The sequence below is a fragment of the Pteropus vampyrus genome, unplaced genomic scaffold, assembly GCF_000151845.1.
Source record: "Pteropus vampyrus isolate Shadow unplaced genomic scaffold, Pvam_2.0 Scaffold585, whole genome shotgun sequence".
Taxonomy (NCBI): domain Eukaryota; kingdom Metazoa; phylum Chordata; class Mammalia; order Chiroptera; family Pteropodidae; genus Pteropus; species Pteropus vampyrus.
The window spans coordinates 121,036-144,710 of record NW_011889366.1 but is presented as its reverse complement, the minus strand read 5'-3'; the positions used below and the strand labels follow the sequence as shown (position 1 = coordinate 144,710).

Here is a 23,675-nt window from a genome sequence, read left to right as displayed (position 1 = left end):
TGCCCTGAATTCAGAAGCCCCAGAACCAGTGGCTGTTGAAAATCCTTCTTAAACCTGTGAGAGCTTTTCTGGGTGGATGGACCTTTCCCTCTGGGCCACCCAGAAAACTAGGACTGAAAATATCCTTACCCAGCCCGAATCTGGACCACTGTAATCCCTGGCTCTATGGATGGCAATGGCTCTGACCTTGGGCCAGATACCCAGCTGGTCTGAACTGCGGTGGTTGCAACAAGTAGATCCCTTCCTAGGTGGGAATCCCAGGAGGGCTTGTATTTTTCTAGATGATGCAGGTTTTGAGTGGTGTTTTTGTGATCTCTTCTGGTATGAACTAATGAACTTAAGCAGAAACCCTGAGGCGGGGTGGGAGGGGGTCGAGTGTGTATGCACATGGCGAATAGTGGTCAAGAGCACAAGCTTTGGAAGCAGACAGACCTTATCACTAAACCAGTTGCGCAACCCGGGCTTTAGGTTTCCCACTAAAATGAGAATGCTGTGAGGAGCTGAAGTACTTACAATGGCTGCTATTACACAACTTCTTCAAAGCAACCCATTAAAAAGTACAAAACTCCATTGTCCTCATTCTGGATTTTAATGGTCAAGGTAACAATAATTTACAGTTTTTCCAAACCTGCATTTAATTTCCACAGTTGCCTCCACCTGCTGGACACACTGTGGCAGATGATGCAGCCCTCGCAGTTTGAGATCGGAATCACCGAGCCATGTTCCCTTCTTGGCATGTGTCTTGGTTGAAACTCAAGCCCTTCCCCAGCTCTGGGTGGAAGTAGTGTTGATTCTTGGCTTGTGGCAGGGTGTGAAGCCGGAGTGATTGGTGACAACTGCTTGGAAAGAGGACTGAGGCACGTTATGATTCAAAACCAGGAGATTCTGAGTCAGTGTTGATTATAAGTCTATGTTTCACGCAACAGGGAGGTGAAAAGGCTTCCAAGCCCCCAGTGAACCTCCTCTCCCAAATTTGCACAGAAAACAATTATGGGAGAGAAGGTCTTGACCAGGCTGGACTACTGCTGAAGTTGCTTCAAGTCCGAACAGGGCAGGGCAGAGAACAACTGTGAGGCAGAACCTGTACACCAAAGCCAGGCACTGTTATCCTCAAAATTTACTCAGCAGAGGCCTCTCGCAAACGCTAGCACAGTAAAAGGAGCTGGTAGCAAGAGAACCCCACTTCCAACATTTGATTTGCCAAGCACATCATTAGTGAATAGCTTAGTGATTTTTTTTGATTGTTTTTCACGAAGATACCCTAACTCTTTAACTCATTTGGTTTGGCACAAGCTGTTTCCCAATGAAAAGATACCTATCTTCCTCCTAGGTACCGATTTCTGTACATGGAATAAAGCAATGACAGAGCAGAAGAGAATCACTAGGCTGAGAGCAGCCTGGATGATGAGGGACGAAAGGGCTGGGGCAGGCGGGTGTAGTTAGAATCTCAACTGGCGAAGGCTTGGGGAGCTCTTAATTTCCCAGCTTTTGAGCGAAGAAACACAGGGAAGTATTTATTTTCATCAGAAGTTGAGTGCATCTAAGTCTGACTTCACACTTCAGGGGACTTTTGCTGCTGCCTGGATATATCTGGGAGAGATTTGTTCCTGAGGGAATGAATGGCTGCAAAGCCTCTTTGTGTAAGTCCCCCCACTTCCTTCTCTATAGAGAGAAATTCTCCACTAATCACTGTGAGGGTGGCAGGTGGACACACTAGTGGATGGGTATTGTGTACCACAAGCGATTTTTATGCAGAGAGCATGGAAGAAAGGCTCTTCCTACACATGTTGGAGATAAATATGATTTTAAAGCAATCGAAGCCTGCTTCAGTGGAAGAGGTTCCGTACAACATGCTGGTGATAGTCCTTCAATTTTTTTGGTTGTTTTTATTTTTTTCTTTAAAGTCCATTGATCGTCACAAAAACTGAGGAAATTTAACTAAGGAGAAAACAAATGTCCAACAGAGTTCTAAGAACCCAGAGCTACGGAGGAGACGTGGCACTGGACTGCTGGGTGTGTGGAAGGGGCAGGAGGGGCAGTCCCCACGGGGCAGCTGGCCGTGGGGGACATAGGAGAAGTTATGTTAACCGCTGCACGATGACAGCATTGAGCAGGTTGGCTTCCTTAAGGGTCTGGTTCTCATCAGCCAGCTCTTTGTTCGGGAAGGTAGTCATGAGGACAAAGCTGGTGGCAGCCATGGCCGGCCGTGCGTCCACGATGAAGAGTCGGATATCACTGATCCTGGTAGAGCAGAAGTGAATTGAGAGGAGGGTGAGCAATGATGTTCTTTGCTGTCCACAGACTCCCATCTCCCCCGGCCCCGTCCTTCTCCACAGTGGCCAAAGCTCTCCTTTGGAGGCACGTTGGCTCCCTTGCCTAAAATCCGTCATGGTTGCTCCCATTTTCTTTAAGAGAAACACCAAGCTCCTCACTGTGGTCCCAAGGCCTAATTTTATACCACCCTCCTTCCCCTTGTTCTCCTTTCAGTTCTTCACCATGCCATGCTCCCTGCCTACACTTGCGTCCCTCTTCTAGAGGCTCCTCTGCCTGATCCTTTTCCTGTAATCCTAATCAAGCCTCAGTCAGGCCTCAGCTTGAATGCCACCTTCTCAGGGCAGCCTTCCCCTCAAGCTCCTGGTCTTCGTCCTCTATCTTGCTTCCACAGTACTGATCAAGTCTGTCATCAAACAATTCTGAGATATGATTAATGTCTGTCTCCTCCTGTAGATCATGAATTCCACAAGGGAAGAAAATATTGTCTCTTTTGTACATCACTGAAACTATTAGTGAGAAGAATTACTGAGGGTCAGCAACTCTTGAATGCCAGGAATCCCTTCTCTAGACATTGCCTGAGTCCTGAACCTGGTGATCATGAAAATGGAGTCACTGGAAACAGACAGCCTTCTCCCTTAGGGAGCTTAAACAAAAGTTTCTTACTGTCCCAACCCTTAAAATTCCTGCAATCTACAATTTGGCACATTTAAGGGACTGGACATCCATGATGCAATCTGAGACTTTCAGCAAACAGACCCCTCACCCAGCTGGTAAGCACTTCATATGTGCTCTTAAGGCTTGTTTTACAACTTACCCCACATGTGAACTTTGTCATCACTCAAGGACTGTCAAGCCATTTAATGAGCCTCCTACGTGCATTCTAGCTGGCCTATGATTGATGAAATTTAGACACTGCTATTTTAGAAAAAGGAGTTGACAAATCTCTTTAGTGGCAACAACCTTCTCCTGCTAATCACGTCATCAGCCTGTGCCTCAGTTTCCCTATCTTTAAAATGGGGGAAGCACATTTTGCTTTGATCTAGCCCAGATGATACGAGCTAGTAGAGCAGATATTCTAGAATTCTCAAAGGTCAGATCTAGAAAAGACCTTAATATACTAGTGGTTTCAGAGTCCCCTGCTGGGGATGGAGGTGGAAGAAGCCATGGGTGGGATACTGGCACTGTGTCCTCTCTCCCCTCCTTCAACCACAGCTGTTCAAATTTTGTTCTACACTTTGTGTTTAGCATGAGATTTCCTTTGACCAAAGAGTTTGGGGCTAAAAAAATCCCTTAGGAATCCAATCCCCTAATTTTACAGTTGAGGAATGAGACTCACAGGAGGGATGTGAGCAGTTACTGGCCACATTTATAGAAGTGCAAACCAGAACCAAAGGCTTTGGATTTGCATACCTTCCCAACCCACTGCCTTCTTTGGGGAAAGCATGGAGTGCCTGCTGATGTCAGGAGGAAGAACAGCTCTCTGCCTCCCACCCATTTGTGGAAGTCTCTGAGACACACCTAGAATAAGATAGGCCAGACAACACAAGGTACCTGTGGCTGTGGTTAAATTTCTGTACCAGCCTCCCGCCATCGGCAAGCCGTATTTGGATGTTTGTGGTAGGCTGTGACTCGTCGATTGAGATGGAAGAGCTGGCTTTGGCTTCGTTTTCTGCCTGTTGGGCTGGAGAACTGGTATTCAACACCTGGGGGGCAGTGCTGAGGAGAAAGGATTGTGTCAGGAAATGAACAGAAACAAGGTCTCTAACAGGAGGGGAATCCTGTCTCGGATTTTTACTGAGCCTTTGCTGCATCTGGCACTATATTTGGTGCTGCTGATACAAGGAATGACCAAGACAGACTGCCTGCCCTCATGCAACTCCAGGTCCAGCAGAATTCATCTCAGACTCTGAGTTACTGCCAGCTCCCTCACTTCTAGTAACTTTGGGCAAGATACACAACCCCTTCTCCCTCAGTGTCTTCACCTGAACAAGGGCTTGAAGGGAAGAAAGTAGTATGAATGACAGCCTGGGGTGGGAAGAGACTAAGGCTGGAGGACCCAACAGACCAGGATGAGTTTTAGCCTCAGTGAGAAAGGCTGAGGGCAGAATGAGGAGGGGCCACTCCAAGTTTACGGTGGAGGCAGGCTTGACACTGCCTGGCAGGGGCTGATGAAATATGAAGGATGAGCCCAGACTCTTTCTCTGTGATGGGATTTTTTTCAGGCCTGCATTCCCTATTGTAACCTCACTCATGTGCATATTCATGTGTCAACTATCAGAAGCAGGGTGGGGGATGGGGGGGGGGGCGGTGAGATTTCCCAAAGGCCAACTAAGTGCCTGGGACCACAGGGATTAATTATACAATATGAACATGACATGGTGCCTGTTGCAATGTTTAGAGCTCAGTTCTTAGAATCAGATGGATCAGGGTTGAAGTTATGTGGTATTGAGCAAGTTACTTAAATTCTCTTAGTTTCAACAAGGATAATAATGAGGATCTTTAACAAGGGTTAAGGATACTTGCCCTGCTCAGTTTCTCAGTTTTTGTGGAGCTTAAAGTGAAGAATTACATAAAGTACTTAGGGTGGCTGAGAAGCACAAAATACACAAAGAACTCCCAATTCTCCACAACCTTCTGGAGCCTTAGTCTCTTTCCTGTACACCACCATACACCTCACTCTCAGCCTTTCTCTTAGCAGATGCCCTGGCCTAGACCTTCGCAGAGGAGAGGCCATTAGATGAGAACTTGCTTGCTTCTCCACAAAGCCTCTAAGTAGATCAGCTCCTACACTGCTCCCTTCCCTCTAACCTTTAAACCTAAGGTTATTCTTAGCAAATCCAACTGTAAGTGCTTTCCCAAGTATGCTCCCTGGGACCCTTGTCCCTCCAGGAAGGTTTCAGAAATGCCACATATTACATGAGCAGCATCACAGGCATATTAAAGGTCTTGAGCAATCATGCAATTAAGGCAAACTTATGTATCACCACCATGTCCCTTTTTCATGTTACACTTGTTATCATGTGTACATACACACAAATTATCAGATAATTTCATGGAACAGTTTATGAAACATTGCCCCAGAACATATAACTGGGAATGAAGAATTGAAAAGTGAACTTACTCTTTTCTGCAAATGTGAAATAGACGAGCTTAGAGAATTACAAAGTGGAGCTGAGAAGAGAATGCTGGCCACGCTTACTAGCTACGAGAGGAGCTGCTTCTATGCATCGGCCTCGCACATGTGGGACTCAAATGTGGGCCAGGACACACATAAATCACACTGTCACATGCCTCAGGAGATGCCTGGGAATGGTCGCAAGTTAAATGTTACCCCTGCAGTGCCTAAGGTCTACTGTGTTTTGTTCATTAGTTTTATGGGTGTTAGGATGACTCTCCAACTAGGCTGTAGGCAGTCTGTTCCTCAACTGTTTATAACAATTCCAAATACATGATGAGTACTCATGGAAGCTACTATCTGTCAGAAAGGGAACTCTCACATTTTCAGCCAACCTAAAATGAGAAAAAGCTGTTATTCCAAAGTGGCTGACATTATCAGGTCAGGCAAGGGTGGAGGATGAAGATAAAATAGAAATGATATTTAAACTATTTTGCGCAGGCACTATCTAGGTTTTCTTTTCATATCCATGGCCTCACTGAATCATCACAATCATCCTTTGAGATGAGTATTATCTCCATTTTAAAGATGAGAAAACAGAAGCACGTTGTAAAGCAGGTTTTAAATTTTTAAAAACTTATGCAATGAATAAGCTCTATATTCTGTGTATTCATACCAGGCAGCCTTACTTTCTAAATCTTTTCTAAAGGTTTACTTTAGGAAAATAATAACATACATTGAAAATGTCTTCTCAAACTTCTCCCCTGCTCCCAGAGAATCTGGCGTACTGCTTCCTTATGAGCTGTGTGACCCAGCAAGTTACTGAACATCTCGGCTTCTCTACTTCCTTTTCCGTAAGATGAGAATACCATCCTCACCACATCCATACTTTTTAGGGTAGGCCATCCACTAAACTGCAGCCATTATTATTAAGGAGAGTCAGTGTGATGCTGGGGAAACAGCTCAAGGCCCACCATCTGCTCCCAACTCTACCACTAAACTAAGAGGTGTGGCCTTGAGCAAGTCATTCAGCTTCCTAGGTTTTCAATGTCTCCTTGTGTATGTAGCACAAGAAACTGTTCTGCTGTGAGGATCAGATGAGATAATGTATGCAGAAGGCCCAACATAGGACATTTAAGAAGTCCTCCATACAGGGAGATAACCGATGTTTTCGGCTTTCTTCTCAGCACAGGCTCTTGCATAGAGCTGGTGCTCATCATTTGAAGGTTAAGGAAAGCCTGATACATGGAGTTGGCTGGTTGCTTCTGATTGTTTCACTTACACACCTTAAAAATAAAGTGAGTTGGAAAGACGATAAATACAGTGTACACTTATGAAGCACCCATTACTGAACTGGGCCCTATGCTGAGTACTTTACACGTATTAGTTCATATTAGTTCACTTAATCCTTAAAACAGCCTGTGAGGTAGGGATTCATCATCTCCACTTTATAGATGAGGAAACTGAGACACAGTGAGATTAAGCAACTTGCCCAAGAACCTAGTATTGGTTCAAGGTCAAGCCAGGATACAATCTCAGCTGTCTAAATCCAGGTCCTGTGCTCCTAACACCTGCCACATTCTCCTACCAGGTCTTGGAGTCAGACAGACCTAGACCTGATTTCAGGAACATTACTTCATGGTGAAGTTTCCTCATCAATAAAGTTAAATGAAATCTCCCATAGTTGAAATAATAGCTAAAAATAATGCACCATGCCCAGAATGTGGCTACCAAGAACATCCAGGATGCAATGCTGCATGGCAGATAAGAGCAGAGACTGGAGGGAACCCAGATCAGCACTGGTCAGCAGTATGGCCTTGGGCGTGACTTGACCTCATAAGCTTCAGAATCTTTATTTGTATAATGGGAATCAAAACAGATCAAAGGCCATAACACACATGGAATGCTTAGTATAGTACTTAGCTAACAGCAGAAAAACACTGAAAAAGCTGATTATTGTCATTCTTCAGGGTCCACTTATATTCATTAAATTCTGGACCCAAATCACTCAAGAGATGCTACTACCTATCCATGGGCTATAAGTGGAAGGTTACCTGAGAGGCACTCTCAGTCTATGCTGCCCTCAGTGGAGTGGCAAACCTCTAATCATTGTGTAGGGCAGCCAAGTGCATCTGTTCAAGGGAACCAGAATCCGTCTGGTGCTCCTTAAGAACTGCTATCCCCTGAGCCATTCCTCACCAGCAGTGGCTGGGCCATCTGTAGCAGTGAGGGCACTTCGCCCAGGGGCAAGACTGGTCAGATCAGATCAGACATCTATAAAAAGAGGAGTTTCTTTACCATCTCACTGCAAATATCATAATGAGTCACAGGGAAATTGAGTCTCATTCATATCAAGAATCTGAATCACCTGACTGCTCATTTCCTTTGTAGTGGGAATAAAGCGGACACTAAGGTGCTTATTGCCAAAATTATAAGTCCTGAGACTCTGCCATCCCCTTTACAGAAATAAAAACTACAGAATGTACTGTGAACAGCCAAAGCTAATCCTTCCGCTGCAATGACACTACCCCACCCAAGTACAGTCTTGGTGTTTGCTACTCAAATTTGAATTCGGTCTTTCCCAAACCTTCAGGTTAGTTCTCATCCAAACAAATTCAACACCTAAAACGACGAAAGTTTAATATAACTGAAATAATTTTTTTTTCAACTGAGAACAATCTATTCGTTCACTTTAAAGTATTTTTCCAGATAATCAGAGAAAAAACCCAAGACTAATTTTTGAGGCAAATCTGAAAAAGTTTTCTTGAACTTTTGGCTCCTGAACACGTTAGATGACAAGATGACAATGGAAAACACGGTAAAATTTATGGGATAAACAAAAAATTGTCTACCTAGTTTAGACTAAAAAGATAAAATCCCATCTCATTAGTTGTATAAAACCTTTTTTAAGGTTATTTTTTAAAAAAAATCAAAACTGAAATAAAATGAAAGTGAAACTGGCAATGAATATTTATTTAGCTGATAATCACCACCTGATTTATCAACCTTTGTCTCTACTGGTGGGGTTCATCCTCCACACTAATAAAGTATAAACTCCCGTCTTGCTAAAATATACTTCCTTAAAAATATTTTCATTTTCTGAGATCTGAATCTTGTACACAAATATAGTTAGGCTTTCCAATAGTAAAATCATTTTTTGTTAGTATCATGAAACCAAACAAACCCAAAGTGCATGGTGTTCTGAGCCCTTTCTTATAATTGGTGGTGGGTAAAAAAACTCACAACCTTTTTGGAGGATAACTTGACAATGTCTTAAAAATATGAAGACCTTTGGAGCCAGCAATTTTACTTCTAGCCCAAAAATAAGGGACATACAAAGATTTAATTATTGTTTGTAATACTGTTGGCTACCTAAAATGTTTACCAGCAGAGACAGGTTAAATTATAGCACATACACAGGACAAAAAATTATATTAGCATTAGAAATAACACTGTAGAAATACATATACTGATATGGAATGACAGCCCTATTACACTGATTAGGCAAAATAGGTGATAAAAGAGCATGTTCATTCACGCGTGCTCACATGTGCACACACACACACACTCTCTACACATAGAAAACTAGCAGGATACGTCTTTCCAGATACTAACTGGATGTATCTGGTAGTTAGGTTTAGAAATAGTTTTTATTCTTTATCTGCATTTTCTATTTTTTCTAAAAAGATAAACACATTTTATTTTAATAACAGAAGAAAAAATTATCGGCTGCTCTACACAGGTTACCACAGCTGACAGGGAAGCTACAGATGGATCACCCTGAGAACAGCTGTCCTGGACTAACCCATAGGCCTCAATGTGGTAGATGAAATGATGAGAACAGGGTAGATTTAACTATGTTGATCCTGGTAAATCACAATCTATTGGTCTCTAATGTTCTGAGTTATGACCCTTGTCCCTGATGAGGCATGAATTTCGGCTGACGGGGAGGGAGGAGAGGGCCAGCAAGCAACTCAAACAGCACAGCTGCTGGCAGATTACACTCTGATCCCTACAGGTGAGGATGAGGTGAGCAAGGGCAATGACTAGTTCAAGAGCTTCTAGGTCTAAGTCAGAGAGGGTATCTTGCTGTGCAGGAGGAATGTGGGAAGGAATGCTAATCAGAAGGCATGGGTTCCAGTCCCCATTCTACTACATATCAGTCACATACCCAAGGGTAACCCTTAAAGTCTAAGGGCCTCAGCTTTCTCTTTGTAAAACAAGGACTGCACTATGCTGAGTGCCTCTCACGTGCACAATTCCAAAGGTAAGTGTGCCCCTGAGAGGAGGTAGCTGGCCTACGGGTTGGTCAAGGGTCTGGTGAGAGAACTCTGGCTATCAGCAGTAACAGTGACTATGAACCAATCAGATCTTATCAGGGGTCTACATGCAGGATGGAAGCAGTGGCAGAGGACACAAGGCAGAAAAAGCAACAAAGTGACAAAGTGAGTGTCAAGAAGGACCACAGATGTAGAGGTAAAAGCTACCATAATGGTGGAGCTGTAGTTTGTATGAGGCAACAAAGTCCTTGAGCTCTTTTGGATCCTGAACCATGCCACTGCAGGGTTTGCTGGGAGAGTCTGGGATTCCTTATACCCTCTGCATCCCCATTTCAGGTGACCTGAATATATGTGTCTGTTTCAGCCTTTGGTCATCAAGGTCACCCCTGCCTTGAACTCCCCAGATTACTGAGTCAAAGCAGCAATGTGTTACCTTTACCTCACTGTGGAGGCAACGCTCTATGTGCTTCCTGAAACAGTATCAAGGAAGAAAGGACTCTCATTAATCTATTTTATAGCTGGGCAAACTGAGGCTATTCATACAGTCCAGGGTCATATGGATAGAAAGTGAAGAAGACTTAAACTCAGGTCTGTAACATTAAAGCCCATGGTCTCCATATTCTTCCTTCCATAAAAATAAAATGTGAAGTAATTTGTAAAGATTTATATATACAAAGTGAGTGATATACAGGGTGGGTCTGCTGAGCCTGGCAGAGTGACTAACATAGTCTGCTCCTGCCTGTGCTGCTCCTTACCTGCCCAGTTTCTGACCCTCGCCAGTGAAGGCTTTAAAGGCTCCCTTGGGCTTCACGAAGTCCTCGTCCCGATGGTCCTCCATGTCCAAATTCACCTGCCCACCATGAGCTAACCTCCGCAGCTCTGCTGGCACCTCCCTGCACGAGAAAAGGCAATGTTAGGGTCCACATCAAGCAGGATGGGAATGACAGTGATGGGTGTGAGAATAAGCCTCTCAGTTCCAACTGTGAAAACTGCTGGCTACCTGTCTACCTCCCCCTTCTCCTGCCTGCTCAAAGTCAAGGCAGAGGCCTGTATCTTACTTAGTCACTTACTTGGCTCTGCCCCAGGCCCACAGGGGGAAAACAGACACATGAAGTTTCTGGAGCAGATCTTTGAATCTGTATCTCAACTTTGCTAAATCTGCTTCAATATTTACTTCTTAAATAATAAACATTCAGATCAGCCTCTTCTTTCCCATCTGCCATCTCACCCACTGACATGGAAGCTGGAGGGCTGTTCTGCTCACCCTCTGCGGATAGACTCCAGAAACTGGGCATTGGATGGGTCTTGGTAGCTTCTAAGTTCGCCATTGTCCAGGCTGAATCCACTCTTCCAGAGTTTCAACACTACATGAACCTGTGACAATAGAAGACAAGCAGTCCATATATTGTCAGGATCTTAGCAAGTGCACTACTGTGAATCTGCAATGTTAGCGGGTTTTTACTATTTTACTGGGTCATTATTAAAACAGAGACAGAAAGACACAAACATGCATGCACGAGGAAATCAACCACCAACCAAATAAATATTAACCTAAAATAAGGTGCTATGGCACAGGTTAAGAGAATGGGCTGTGAATTAAACAGACCTGGGTCTGCGCCTTCATTTTGCCATTCATTAGCTCAGGGACTCTGAGCAGGTGACTCAATTGAAGTTGTGGCTTTCTCGTCTGTAGGGTTGCCAGGGTGGTTGGCATGCAGCTTGTGCTCAACTAAACTACTCATGGACTATTTCCCAGTCATTAAAAATAACATATACAAGCCCCTGTAGTCACAGAAAAGGGGCTAGAAGGCTAAAATCCAACATATTAGCAGCTGTTGCCTCAGGCAGATAGGATTTTTATTCTTGCTTGACTTTATTTTGGGATAAAACCCAAAATGATTAAACGTAAATACATTATAGAAACTAATGGTGACAAGGCTATATGAAAAAGTTTATGGCATATATTAAATCAAAAACTTCAAAATTGTTTACATAGTATCATTACTCTTACTGGAGGGGGGACCCGTATGCACAGGGGAAAAAGGACTGAATAGCAAGGAAAACATTTTGAAAGTTCCATTTCAGGTCTCTTTGGGTGGTCTGAAGACCAAATTCTTTAGCTGTGCCCATATGACCAGAGAACCCAGACACACTGTCCTTCTGCCTGAGAGCCATGGTATGCTCAGAAAAGTCCTTCATGTGTCTATCCCCTCTGCCCACTCCTTTTCACAAGCCGCCATGCCCAACCAGATGAGAGCTGCCTTTGATTTTCAGGTAAGCCTAATATCAAAGCAAGAGCACTGTCTCTTCCCTTTAAGAGGTTGCCTGTTCACAATTAACGTGACCAATCCCTTCTGAAAAATGGCAGAACAGGTCACGATCATCCACCCTAAGGCAAGCAGATGCACGCACACTCACATCTTGGCCGGAATGCCGCCTCCTTTCTCCTGCCACGTAGGCAGACTCCTCCTCTGGTGCTGCCCCAAGGCGATAACCACCCCCTGCAAATGGCTATAAAAGACAAATTCATAAACATTGGAGGAGTGGGTCAATGGTGGTAGGGTTACTCAGATACAATGATGTATTGAAAGCTGGTTAACTACTAGATAACACTTTCTCTGGGTATCAAATTCAGAGCTACAGGCCCAGGCAAAGCCATCAAATGGATTAGGGTAAAAACTAGGAGATGGTGGTAGCTGCTTGGCTAAAGGAAACAGTTGCTACTGGCTCTAGTTAATCATGGCTAGGTAGGAATCTGGGTAGAGGACAACAATGAAAAATTTTTGATTTTCCAAGACAGAAATCCAGATTTTATATCAAACAGGTAGCTATTAATTCAATAAAGACAAAATAAAGCAAAACATTGAGTAAATCAAATTGGATGGGCCACATAAAATGTGTGTAGGACCTGATTCGAACCATGCGCCACAGGTTTGAAAACTCTGTCCCAAATATTGATTTCATGTTAAAGGGTGGAAGAAACTGAGCTGCTCTCTTGTGTATGAGGATAAGTGAGCAAATGAAAAACAAAACAAATTCAGTCACTACTGGGGTGAGAAAGGCCTCCTTCACCCACTCTGGAACCTGAGTCCTGTGGCCAGAGACAATGATCCTCTATGCTCACTCTTGGTTTACTGGTCTCTCCAGGGCTCTTGGTCACTCGCTCCACAGCTACGGCTCCGTGCTCCTTGGCACCTTTAAAGAGATCATCCACCAGCTCGTTGGGACTTTTCTTCCTGGGAGGGCCAACAATCTGCTGTCCACTTCTCTCTGAGCCCCCGGCATAAAACCTGTGCAGAAAATACACATCTAACACCAAATATACTTCAAAAACATGAATAAAGCATGTGCCAGGCTCTGTATTAGGTGCTGGGCACACCGAGGTGAAGGGTACAGCTCCCATCTTTAAGGAACTTATTGTCTAGTTAGGGACACGTAAGGAAGCAGGCAGGCATAACGCAGTGTGAGCAGCAACAGAGGTCAGTATAAGGGGTGCTCTGGGAACACTAAGCTAGGGAGGTCAGTCAAAGCTTCCTAAGAAGGGTGTCTTCTGGGCTGAGTCTTGAGGATGAGATTATCAGGTAAAGAAATCAGGGAAGGGCATTCCAGGCATGCACGACAGCACGTCAGCTCAGGAGAGTCCCAACTCGGAATCAGCCTTTGAGAATTACCCATCTGGTGGCCAGCACCTCTTCAGGACATAGCAACTATGGGGTAATGGTAGTGGTGGCATAGTTAGTACAAGCAACAAGGCTCCAGTGTTGGCTTTGTTGAGTGACCCTGGGCAAGCCAGTGCATTGCCTTGTAATCTCACTTTCCTTGTCTTTGAAATAGGAGGGAAGGACCACATGCCCTACCTACCTGCTCCTTAAGTCAGGGCCGTGAGGTTCAAATCAGCAGATGTATGCAAAAGAATAAGCACAGAGTAATGCACACATGTCAGGTGGTGTGATACTGCACCAAGAGCTCACCCAAGCCTCACCTTGCCTTGCTATTTTTATTACATACAGTAGGGGCACTGAGGAGAGGGTACTGCAGAAGGTTAGGGAAGCTCAAATACAAGCCCCAAGATACCCACACTGGGTTTTGCAATAGGCCAAGCTTGACACTAAGTTAGAACTTTTTTTACCTCGGTCTGAAAACCAGTAGTCACATAGCCTGGCTAAGTGCCTCCTCATCACTCCTATTCAGGTAAGTTTGTCTCTGGTGGGGAGAATTGAGAACCTACAGAAATTAGTCTCAGCTTTTTATTTCCTGATATTTCTTATGGAATGCAAGGCAAAAACATAGTCCCTGGCAAAGACACCACCACCAGTGTCATCACATCTGAAATGCTGAGGGGCCAAGGAAGTAATCAGGATGTGAAATAAAGAAAGGTCAATGCCTGGAAGATGTGACAGGATGAGAGGAGGAGGTCATTTAGGAGCTGAGCATTCACATACTTGATAACATTGCCTATCACTCAATGAGTGTAAAACTCTGAAATTAACATTTATTCTTAAATCACAAGTATATCTAAGAAGGCTCCGAGGCAGTGTAAAGTGTATATAGATGAAAACAGAATAGAATACATGTAATTTCTCAGCCCACTTCCCAAAGACTGACCACGATGAGGTACTTGTATTTCTGAAATAGTTATTACACAGTGTTCCCTAGGAATGCTTGTCAGACCAGAGGCAGAGCCCATGGAGAAGCAAAATCCATGAAATGAGGCTGTAGTCAGTTCATTCTTGTTCATTCCAGGTAGATGAAGTTCTGTTTAATGGACTGTAAGGTCTTTATTAAAGGAGCTCAAAGCATTGGCTTAACAACTAGGAGCCTGTGATCAAGTGCCTTAAAATTATTCATGATCTTGACTTGCTATTTTCATTTCTAGAAACTATTCTAAGAAAATAATCTTAAATGTAGTCAAAGATTAGTAGACAGAGATGTTCATAGCACTGATATGTACAGTGGTAAAAAATGAAAAAACCTAAATGTCAGACATCCCACATAATGGATTATTAATATAGTCAATGAAAACACTTATGAAGAATTTTAATGACATGGAAAAGTGTTTAAGATTTAGCATTAATCCAACAAAAGCAAGAAACAAAATAATCTGACTTTCATCATGTAAAATACAATATAAAACAAAGTATATTTACACAGAACCAAGGCTTAATGGAAATATGCCAAAAATATTAACTGTAGTTACCGAATGGTAGATAAATGTTATATTTTTTCATTACACTGTTCCGTATTTTCTACGATGGGCGCTAATTTCGTTATAACATTCTTAAAAGTTAAAAACAAACACTGTGTGTGTATATTGGGGGGATATACATTTAGAAGCCTTTTATTGTTTATTATGTGACATACTGCTTTTTCAATTAAAAAGAAAAAGCTGGAAATACACTAAAAATGTTATTGATACCTGGTTACCTCTGGGATGTGGTATCACAAATGACCATTTTCTTTCCTACCGATTAGTTTCCCTTCCCATAATATTCTTCAAAAAATATCTATTATTTTAACCATTAAAAACTCAGAATACTCCAAAAGAAAAACAACAGTATCAGGGTACAGGGATTACTTCCAAGCTAAAGGGAGAGGGAGACTGTTTCTAATATGTGTTGACTGGCTCACAGTAGTAATGGCTAACAATAACCGAACATGTTTATCCTTCAGCAGTCCCCAATCTTTTTAGCACCAGGGACCAATGCTCCTATGAGAATCTAATGCCTAATGATCTGAGGTGGAGCTTAGGCGGTGATGCTAGCGCTAGGGGGCGGCTGCAAATGCAGATGAAGCTTTGCTAGCTTGCCCGGTTCCTGTGTGGCCCGGTTCCTGACAGGCCATGGACTGGTACCAGTTTGTGGCCTAGGGATTGGGGACCCTTGTTTTAAATGTTTTATACATTACAGTGACTATACATTATCATTATTATGGACTTTTCTGTAGACTGTGCCCCCCACCCTGAAGACTCACCTTTGGCCTTCCTCCTCCTCCTCCTCCTCATCTTGGTCATGAATGAGGTCTCTGAAGGATGTTACCCGATTATCGCTAGAGACACCAAAAAGAGCAAAATAATCTCAGGGGAGTTAAAGAAAAGGTAACCCATCATCAGCTGTTAGGGAGTTGAGGACACTGGGGTTAGATTTTTTTGGTGGGGCAGGAAAAGGATCTTTGCAGAAGAGGGTTAACCTAAGTTTATATGCAAAACAATGAGGGTATTTCTTCACAGTCACACAGGACAAGAATAAATTAAAAGGGGGGATGGGATAGGGGTCTGTATTACTTTAAAAACTTACTACCCAATAGCTATTTTCATCATTTAATTTTTAAATACTGAGAGAATACCTGTGCTTGGCACTGAACTGGACACTAGGTCTACAAGGATGATCAGACACAGTTCTTACCCTTGAGTTACTTATAGGCTAATGGCACTTCGGCCAGGAAACCATCTATTAAATACTGTGCAATAGGGGCTATGATAGAGGGAAGCACATGGAACATACAAACACAGAGTTTCATGTTCTGAGTAGGGATGGGGGAATATCAAGAAAGGTTTTCCAGAAAAATGCAACACTTGACTGGGTGCTGAAGAACTGGTGAACATGAGTCATTTGGGTAAAGGGTGGTGGGGCTGGCAGGGAAAGGGGACCAGCAGAGCAACACAGGAAAGCAGCATGTATATACACAGAGACTAGCAAGAGTAACACAGGAAAGCAGCATGTATATACACAGACACTAGCAAGAGTAAAACATTAGAGGAAGGAAAAATTGTCAAGACATAGAAATGAAATGAATATGTGGGCAAGAAGGCCTCTGTCTGCTTCTACTATAGGTTAGTCGAGAAGTATTTACTGGTGTTTAGGAAAAAAAGCAGAGCTGTGTGGGGTACGACGGAGAGGGCACACTAAAAACGGGTGTGAGAAAGGTTAACTCCCTCCTTTGGCATTGTCTTACACCGCCACTTTATTCCTAGTTTAGATTTGCCCTCGAGGAATAATCTTAGTTTTTCAAGGATCACAAGACACACATTTTATAAAAGCATTTTCTATATTTTAGAGGAAAATAGTTTCCCTATGATATGGGGAAAGCTTTAGTGAGGCTAGACAGAGAAGGAGGAGTTGTTTACTAGAAAGCAAGCTCTGATCCAGTAATGAAGATTTATTTCAAAGAGACAACTAGGGGTCAGCACAGTCTTTGAGGTTCCACCAACTAGAAATAGGAGGACAAAGACCAATCGATGAGGCAAATACATTCCCTGCTAGAGTTAGCTGAGAGCAACCTCCAAGACATTCCTTGATGCTCTATTTAACATCGTTCAAAAAAATCTATGGGGAAAAAATCCTCTCTCTGTTGTTAAACACCTTCAAATACACATGCGTATACTTGCTTTAGCAAACCACTTGCTCTGGCTATGGGTTTGAGTCTTTCTCCAAAAGTTTTTGTACTTAAGACTATGACAGAATCTAACACAGACTCTAGTGTCCACATACCGAGGTCCGATTCCAACTTACCATCCCACCCTGGGATCTTGGGCATGAAGTTCTCTAAGTCTATATTTTCTCAAAGTGAAAATGGAGACAATCACAGCACCAACCTCACAGGCTTTCTGTGAATAGTCAGGAAACTAATGCATGGTATAGTACATTTCAAGTACTACTCTTAAGCAGTGGTTTTCAAATTGTTGGTGCTTGGACCAGGAGCATCTGCATTACCTGTAAAACTGTGAGAAGTGCAAATCCTCAGGCTCCACCTTAGACCTCCTCAATCAGAAACTCCAGAGGAATGTCTGGCAACCTGCTTTTAAGGAGTCTTCCAAGTAATTTTGATGCATGCTCAAGTTTGAGAACCACTGCTCTGAGAGTTACCTAACCACATGGATGTCTTGGAGACAATACCAATTTCAAAAGATTTTGTCCATGTCCTCCACAAATTGGCAAAATGTCCCAGAAATTTCAATTTTTCAGCATCAAAACTCTATCTCCCAGGCTATCCTGGCATCCTGAAGTGGCACAAAAGTCCTTTGTCAGATCACATTTTCTGCAGTGTGGAAATGCTGAATATGCATTGTTCGTTATGGAAACCACTAGTCACATGTGGCTACTGACCATCTGAAATCTGGCTAAGTGCAAATTACAAACTAAATGTGTATTTTATTTAATTTTAATTAATTTAAACAGCCACATGAGGCTAGTGGCTACCATATTTGGACAGTATAGTTTTAAAGAATCAGACAATGGCAGTCTCTGAAATTCTAAGAAAGTACAGTTTTGTTGGATGAAAGAAAAAAAAAATGAAGAAACTAACCACTACCTCTTGCTTGACCCTATGCTAGGTACAGGGGTGGGAGGTCTGGACAGGAAGGTAGAAGCAGCTTTGGATTTAGACAGACTTGGGCTGGAATCTGCCATAACAGGAGCTGTGAGTCAGCATCCTGACCTGTGAAATGGTGAGCACCTGACCTACTTCCACAGATATAGAGGTATGAGAGAACACGGGTGAGAATATCTCGCAGAGCTAGACAGATGTGGGTGCTCCTGATATACTAGCCCTCTCACTTCTAAGAACTTATGATTTACTTAGGAAGAAAAAAATTAAGTTTAATATCAAGAGTTCAAGACATCACAGGAGAGACAGCAACAAGCAGTACAAGGACATGGGTCAAAGAAATGAATGAATTATAGTCATGACTGGAAGAACAGGACTGTGGTGTGCTGCCTATGGGTTGGGGGAAAACACGCTCAATAAGGAAGGTGAGGATGGAAGTAAACTTGGAAAGCAGCACAGGCTTTGGACAAGCAGAAAGCAAAGGAATGGGCATAGAAATCATCAGGCCCCACAGTCAAGTGAGAGGCTCAATCAAAAGCAGAAGCAAAAATTAGGCATAATTGAGACACCAAAGAAATCAGTCTGGTTGGAATAAAGATTTAAGAAACAAAGAAAAGGGGTTAAGATTAAAATGGTAGGTTCATGGCAAACTCTGGAGGACCCACAATATCCACAAGTACATCACTCTGGCTGAAAGCTGAAGCAGATCTGAATTAAATCCTTGTTTTACTAGCCGTGTGATCTTGGGAAGATGCTGAGCTTCACTGTCTCATCTGTAACATGGGAATAATAACAGTACCCACCCCAAAGGGTTGTAGAGAGGACTAAAGAGATGTATACGTAAAGGCTTAACTCAGTGCCTGGCACTTGGTAAGTGCTCAATAAATGACAGCTATTACTATTGAGGAGTTTAGACTTACTTTTACAGCAATGGCTAACCTTTTTATTCCACAGCCTTTTGAGAATCTGACAAAAGCTATGAATTTCCTTGCCAGAAGACATCATGCACACAAATTTTTGCCTATACTATCAGGTGTAATTTATGGACCTTCTCACTTCCATTTAGATTCCTCCGAGGGGTAAGGGTCTCCATAATAGGAATACCTCTAGAGTCAAAGGAGGAACTCACTAATTATCATTCCATGGCAGCAGTGATGAAATGAAAGATATCTGAGAAGATGAAATTGGGAGATGGGAAGAACCCAGCAGCAGACTAAGTATCCTGCAACATTCAGGTCAAATAGGGTTAGGGGAGGGGCAGAGTAGCAGGGCACATACAGAATTCTCTGAGGTGCTAGCACAGGCTTGGCTTCTGAGAATGTAGTCAATGTTTTCCTTCTCAACAAGGATAACAATGCAACGAACTGTGACCTCTCGCTCCCTCAGTACTGAGTCTGAGGCTTAACCAAAGCAATAAAGCAAGGCCTTTAGGCCTCCATGTGTTCAGTCTTTTACTCCCACACAGTCCTACTGTTAAACTCTATTTCCTTGATTCTTTTACTTTTACGTCTATTTTTTAATGCTGTGAAATGAGACAGGGAACACAAAGAATGGAGAAGAAGAGAATGGACGGTAATGATGACAAAATGATAATAGCAGTTAACATTTACTGTGTTCTAAGTGCTTTATAAGTATTAACTCATTTCATCTCCTATGTGGTGGGCACTACTACCCTTCCCATTTGACAAGTGAGGAAAACTGAGGGCCTGAGATGTAAGTAACTTGCCCAAGGTCACAGATCTCCACAGTGGCAGAGCTGGGATTTGAATCTAGGCACTCTGACTCCTCAGCCCATGCTCTATTAAACTACTCCTTTGACAAGACTTTGGGACTACTAGAGAAGAAAGGTGTGAATATGTGACTAACATCAAAGGCTAAGTTTCAATCCACCCCCCCTCTGTACATGCCAATACTCCAACAGTAACCTGGGGTGGCTGTGAAAGACTCTACCAGCAGCTGCAAGAAGAGCCCTTACCCTAATAACCATGCCTGAGGCAGTGCCATCACCGACACCCTCATAGGTTAGCACCTGTGAATAATTATAAGATCACTTGCCTACTACCTTTCCTCTGGAAATGGGAGGTAAAGAAGTTACGGAAGCAATGAGTTCTAGGGTTAGTATTCCTTCCAAAAGAGGAAATGTAAATTAAGGTTCAGATGCACTTATAGAGAAACACAATTTACAACTTCACTGGCAAAGAAACACTAAGTATTCTGAGGTTGAATTTAAACTCAAATAAGCTTTTCTGGTGAAAACGTATACCAGAGAATAGAAGCAAATCAGGCTAAAGCAGAGAGGGAAGTTGTAGTTCAGACACTTTTCTAGGAAGAGGCCTTGCCTGTCTTCTGCAAGACCAGCATTTTCTCATTGCGGACCACAGCAGTGATCTGCCATAGGAACCTCAGAGTGGGGGTGGCTGGGACAGGGGATGCAAATAGGATCATAAAAGTTAATACCAGATTACTTAGGATAAGGTCTCTGTAATCAATTTGGGAAAGAATGGGTTACACAGGTTTATTTTCTCTAAAACTTCTTAATAGGGTAATGAACACCTTAAAAAAAAAAAACTTTCTAAAGTCATGTGACCTAATCTTTTACATCTACAGCACCCCTGAAAGGATGTCCTTTGGTTTCTACTTAAAAACATCCAGAGATGGGAAGGTTACTCCTTACATTTCATAAATAAAAAACCCTCAAACACCTTAAAAGTAGTTTCTGTGGTTTCTCCTATGATTAGACAATAAACCACACTCAGGTATGAGCCTCTACCTGAGTGTTACCCTTATCTCTACAAGAAAGGAATGATCAGGTCAAACTGGGTTGCGGGCGTCGGGGGAGGGTAGGCTCCTCATAGAATTCTTCTGAGGTGCTAGCACAAACTTGGCTTCTGAGAACTCAGTTAGCGTTTTCCTTCTGGACAAGGAACTGCTACGCATCAGTCAGTCTAACTTTCTCACTCGAACTCACTGACCCGTATCCCCAGGCTTGAACCCTCTGTCAAGTCAGGAAATAGCTCCTCCTCACTGCTGGAAGTACACCCATGCAGCAATAATTGAAGTAGGCCCTTACCTGGGGGCTGTGCCTCTGGACACTGAACTGGGGGTTGCCTGCGAAATGGTCACAATGTCTTCATCCCCTCCATCCTCATAAAAGCTCGCTAGGGCGATCTGAAACAGAGAGGTAGTAACTTGCGATCCTTAAACAGGCCTTCATCTAATATATCTCCTTTGAACAGCACACAGGAGCAAAGACACAAAGATAAGGCCCACGCTTACAAACAGGTCTGTATCTGGGGCCATAGAAAATTAGACCTAAAGGTAATAGCCCGACTATTAGTTTTCATATTACGTGAAACAAATTCCACCTACTATGGGGAAAAGAAGGCAAGAAGGCAGGCTGGAATGGAGATATTTCTTATTCTCATTTTATTAAAAAATGTGATCTAGTAAAAGCAGTGTACATTTATTGAGCATTTACGTGCCACGTTGTCTGAGCGAACTGTACATGTTAACTCATTTCATCCTCAAAAAACCCTATGTAGTTAGTACTGTTATCATCTCAATATATATACAGCTGATAAAGAAATAGAGAAGAAAATTGCCCAAGGTCACAGTTGATGAAGAGCAGAGCCAGGTTCCATCCTAGGCAGTCTGCTCAGGCTCCTACTCTCAGTTCTAATGTGAGAGCCAGGAGTCAGGAACTATGAGGCCAGTCCAGACTACTTTTACTTCCTCTCTGAGGCCCAGTTTCCTAATCTGTGCAATGGGGACACCTGTTCCACTAACCTTACACAATGGATGAGAGGTTCCATTATTAGTTATGCATAATCGTGTCTTAGCTGTACATATACACAATGAATATGGGAGTCTTTCGGCCATTTGTGATTGTATGTTTCTCTCATTGACTCAATGGATAGCCATTTATTTTGCACAATCACTTTGCACAAAGAAATAAAGCACTAAGGTTCACAAAGATGAAAAAGACATGGCTCCTGTCCTCAAGGTCACCAGCCTTATAGAAGGCAGTGAGCTCTTGTGGGACATAACTAGCCTACTAGGAATAGTGCACCTTCACAGGATGTAACCAGCCTGCTGGAGGTAGTGTGCCTTTGCAGGACATAACAGGCCCGCTAGGAGAAAGCTGTCATGGGATATGCACTGACTGGGCATTCGAGTCCTGGCCCTGCCAGATAAGTCATGTCACATGCATGAGCCTCTGTTTCCCTAGCTATAGTGTGGGGGAAACTGCCAATTGTAGTAGTGATCTTCTAGGTCTCTCAAAAGAAGCTGCATTTTGTATTTCTGCCCTGCACAGGGGCTACATTCACACTGTATGTCTGTAGAGGCACGATGCTTTAACTCTTACTTTTGGGAAGCAATTTAAATGGAGCGGAGTAAACAGATCCAGTTCAAATCCCAAACTTACCACTTACTGGCTGTGGGACCTTAAGCCTATCACCTACTCTCTGAACTTCCAATTCATCTATACAATGGGGCTAGTCTTCTTTACCTCAGTGTTGCCAGGATTAAAGGAATAATCATAAGTGCCAAGCACACTGTGGTTAAGAGTTTGGGCTCTGTAATCAGACAGCACTGAGTTCTAATGCTATCTCTTCTATCTGGCAGCTAGTGAGGCCTTGAGCAAATAACGTCCCTAATCCTCGGCTGCAAAATGCAAAGGTTAAATGACTTAAGACGCATAAAGCAGTTAGAACAGCACCTGGCTCATGGCAGGTACTCAATAAACATTAATCATCATCTACCCAAGATGCAGGTTGGTCAAGAACATTTACACAATTCTTTCTTCAATTAATGAGCACCTATTATGTACCAGGCGTTGTTCTAGGCAAGGCAATTCGACAGTTTACAAAAATCCCTGCCTCGTGTAGCTCATCTTAATGTCTTAATTAAAACTTATCACATGCCAGTTAACTAGACGATAAGCTCCACGAGACTCCCATTTTACTGATAAGGTAACTAAGAAAAATAGGCTCCAACCTTGCGCCACCACCCCGGAGGTTGTTTCTCCCAGCAATTAGGTAGGAGGGGGCGTGAGTCAAATCCTGGGCCGTGCTTCTCCCTCCACCTGCGGCCAGGGCTACGGAAATGAAAATGAACGACCACCTCGTTCCCAGAGCTGCTCCACCCGGGGAACTTGTCATTCCCACTCACGCAGCGTACATCCGAGACTCCGCGCGGCCGCCACGCCCCCAGGATCCCCCTCTCCACGCGGGCTGCGGCAGTGCCCAAAGTCTCGCTGGCCCAGAGAACAGGCGAGGTAGAAGAGGAAACTAAGGCAGGCAGAAGAGGTCGGGGCCGGGGCTGTCCCGCGTTTTCCCACGTCCAAGCCGAGCTGGCAACGCGTGGCAAACGGCCACAGGCCCCTGAGGCCTGTGTCAGGCCGCGGCCCGGCGGGATGACTGTGCGCTTCGGACACCACGGGCTTGACTCGCCAGGCGCCCTCGCTCCACAGCCCCCGGCCTGCCCGACGCAGCCCGCCTCGTGGCGCTACCTGCAGGTCCCAGCCGGCCGACTCGAGGAAGAAGCGGGCCCGGTCCTCCTCCGTCCCTGTCACCGCCACGAACTCCCTCAGCGCCTCCTGTCTCTCCGCCGCCATCTTCGCGTCGTGCGCCGCCCAAACCGCTCCGGCCCCCGCCGTACAGCCTCAGCCCCACTGCCGCGTT

The 23,675-nt window shown here is 43.7% G+C and overlaps 1 protein-coding gene across 6 annotated transcripts; it reads right to left on the bottom strand.

The window, feature by feature from the left end:
• Positions 1–570: 570 nt before the first annotated feature.
• NSFL1C (NSFL1 cofactor) lies at positions 571–23,675 on the bottom strand. 6 transcript variants are annotated; one of them, XM_023525649.1, is made up of 10 exons: positions 23,504–23,675; positions 21,062–21,159; positions 15,640–15,714; positions 13,531–13,563; positions 12,746–12,959; positions 12,088–12,180; positions 10,934–11,043; positions 10,425–10,562; positions 3,826–3,990; positions 571–2,241 (listed from the first exon to the last, which is right to left on the bottom strand). In XM_023525649.1, the coding sequence occupies exons 1-10, from the start codon at positions 23,606–23,608 to the stop codon at positions 2,079–2,081; spliced, it is 1,194 nt and encodes a 397-aa protein (XP_023381417.1). In that variant the 5' UTR covers positions 23,609–23,675; the 3' UTR covers positions 571–2,078. The 6 variants fall into 6 exon arrangements, with proteins under 6 accessions (XP_023381417.1, XP_023381418.1, XP_023381421.1 ...); XM_023525650.1 differs by having other exon boundaries at positions 13,531–13,536; positions 23,504–23,670; XM_023525653.1 differs by having other exon boundaries at positions 12,794–12,959; positions 23,504–23,665.

Bases quoted from the DNA above. Each gene is read 5' to 3' on its own strand.
- NSFL1C (XM_023525649.1), bottom strand. From the start codon at position 23,608: ATGGCGGCGGAGAGACAGGAGGCGCTGAGGGAGTTCGTGGCGGTGACA. The intron at 12,960-13,530 runs GTAGGTAGGGCA...TTTTCTGCACAG, and splicing joins GGCCCTGACTTAAGGAGCAG to GTTTTATGCCGGGGGCTCAG. The intron at 10,563-10,933 runs GTGAGCAGAACA...TTTCTCGTGCAG, and splicing joins CTGGAGTCTATCCGCAGAGG to GGAGGTGCCAGCAGAGCTGC.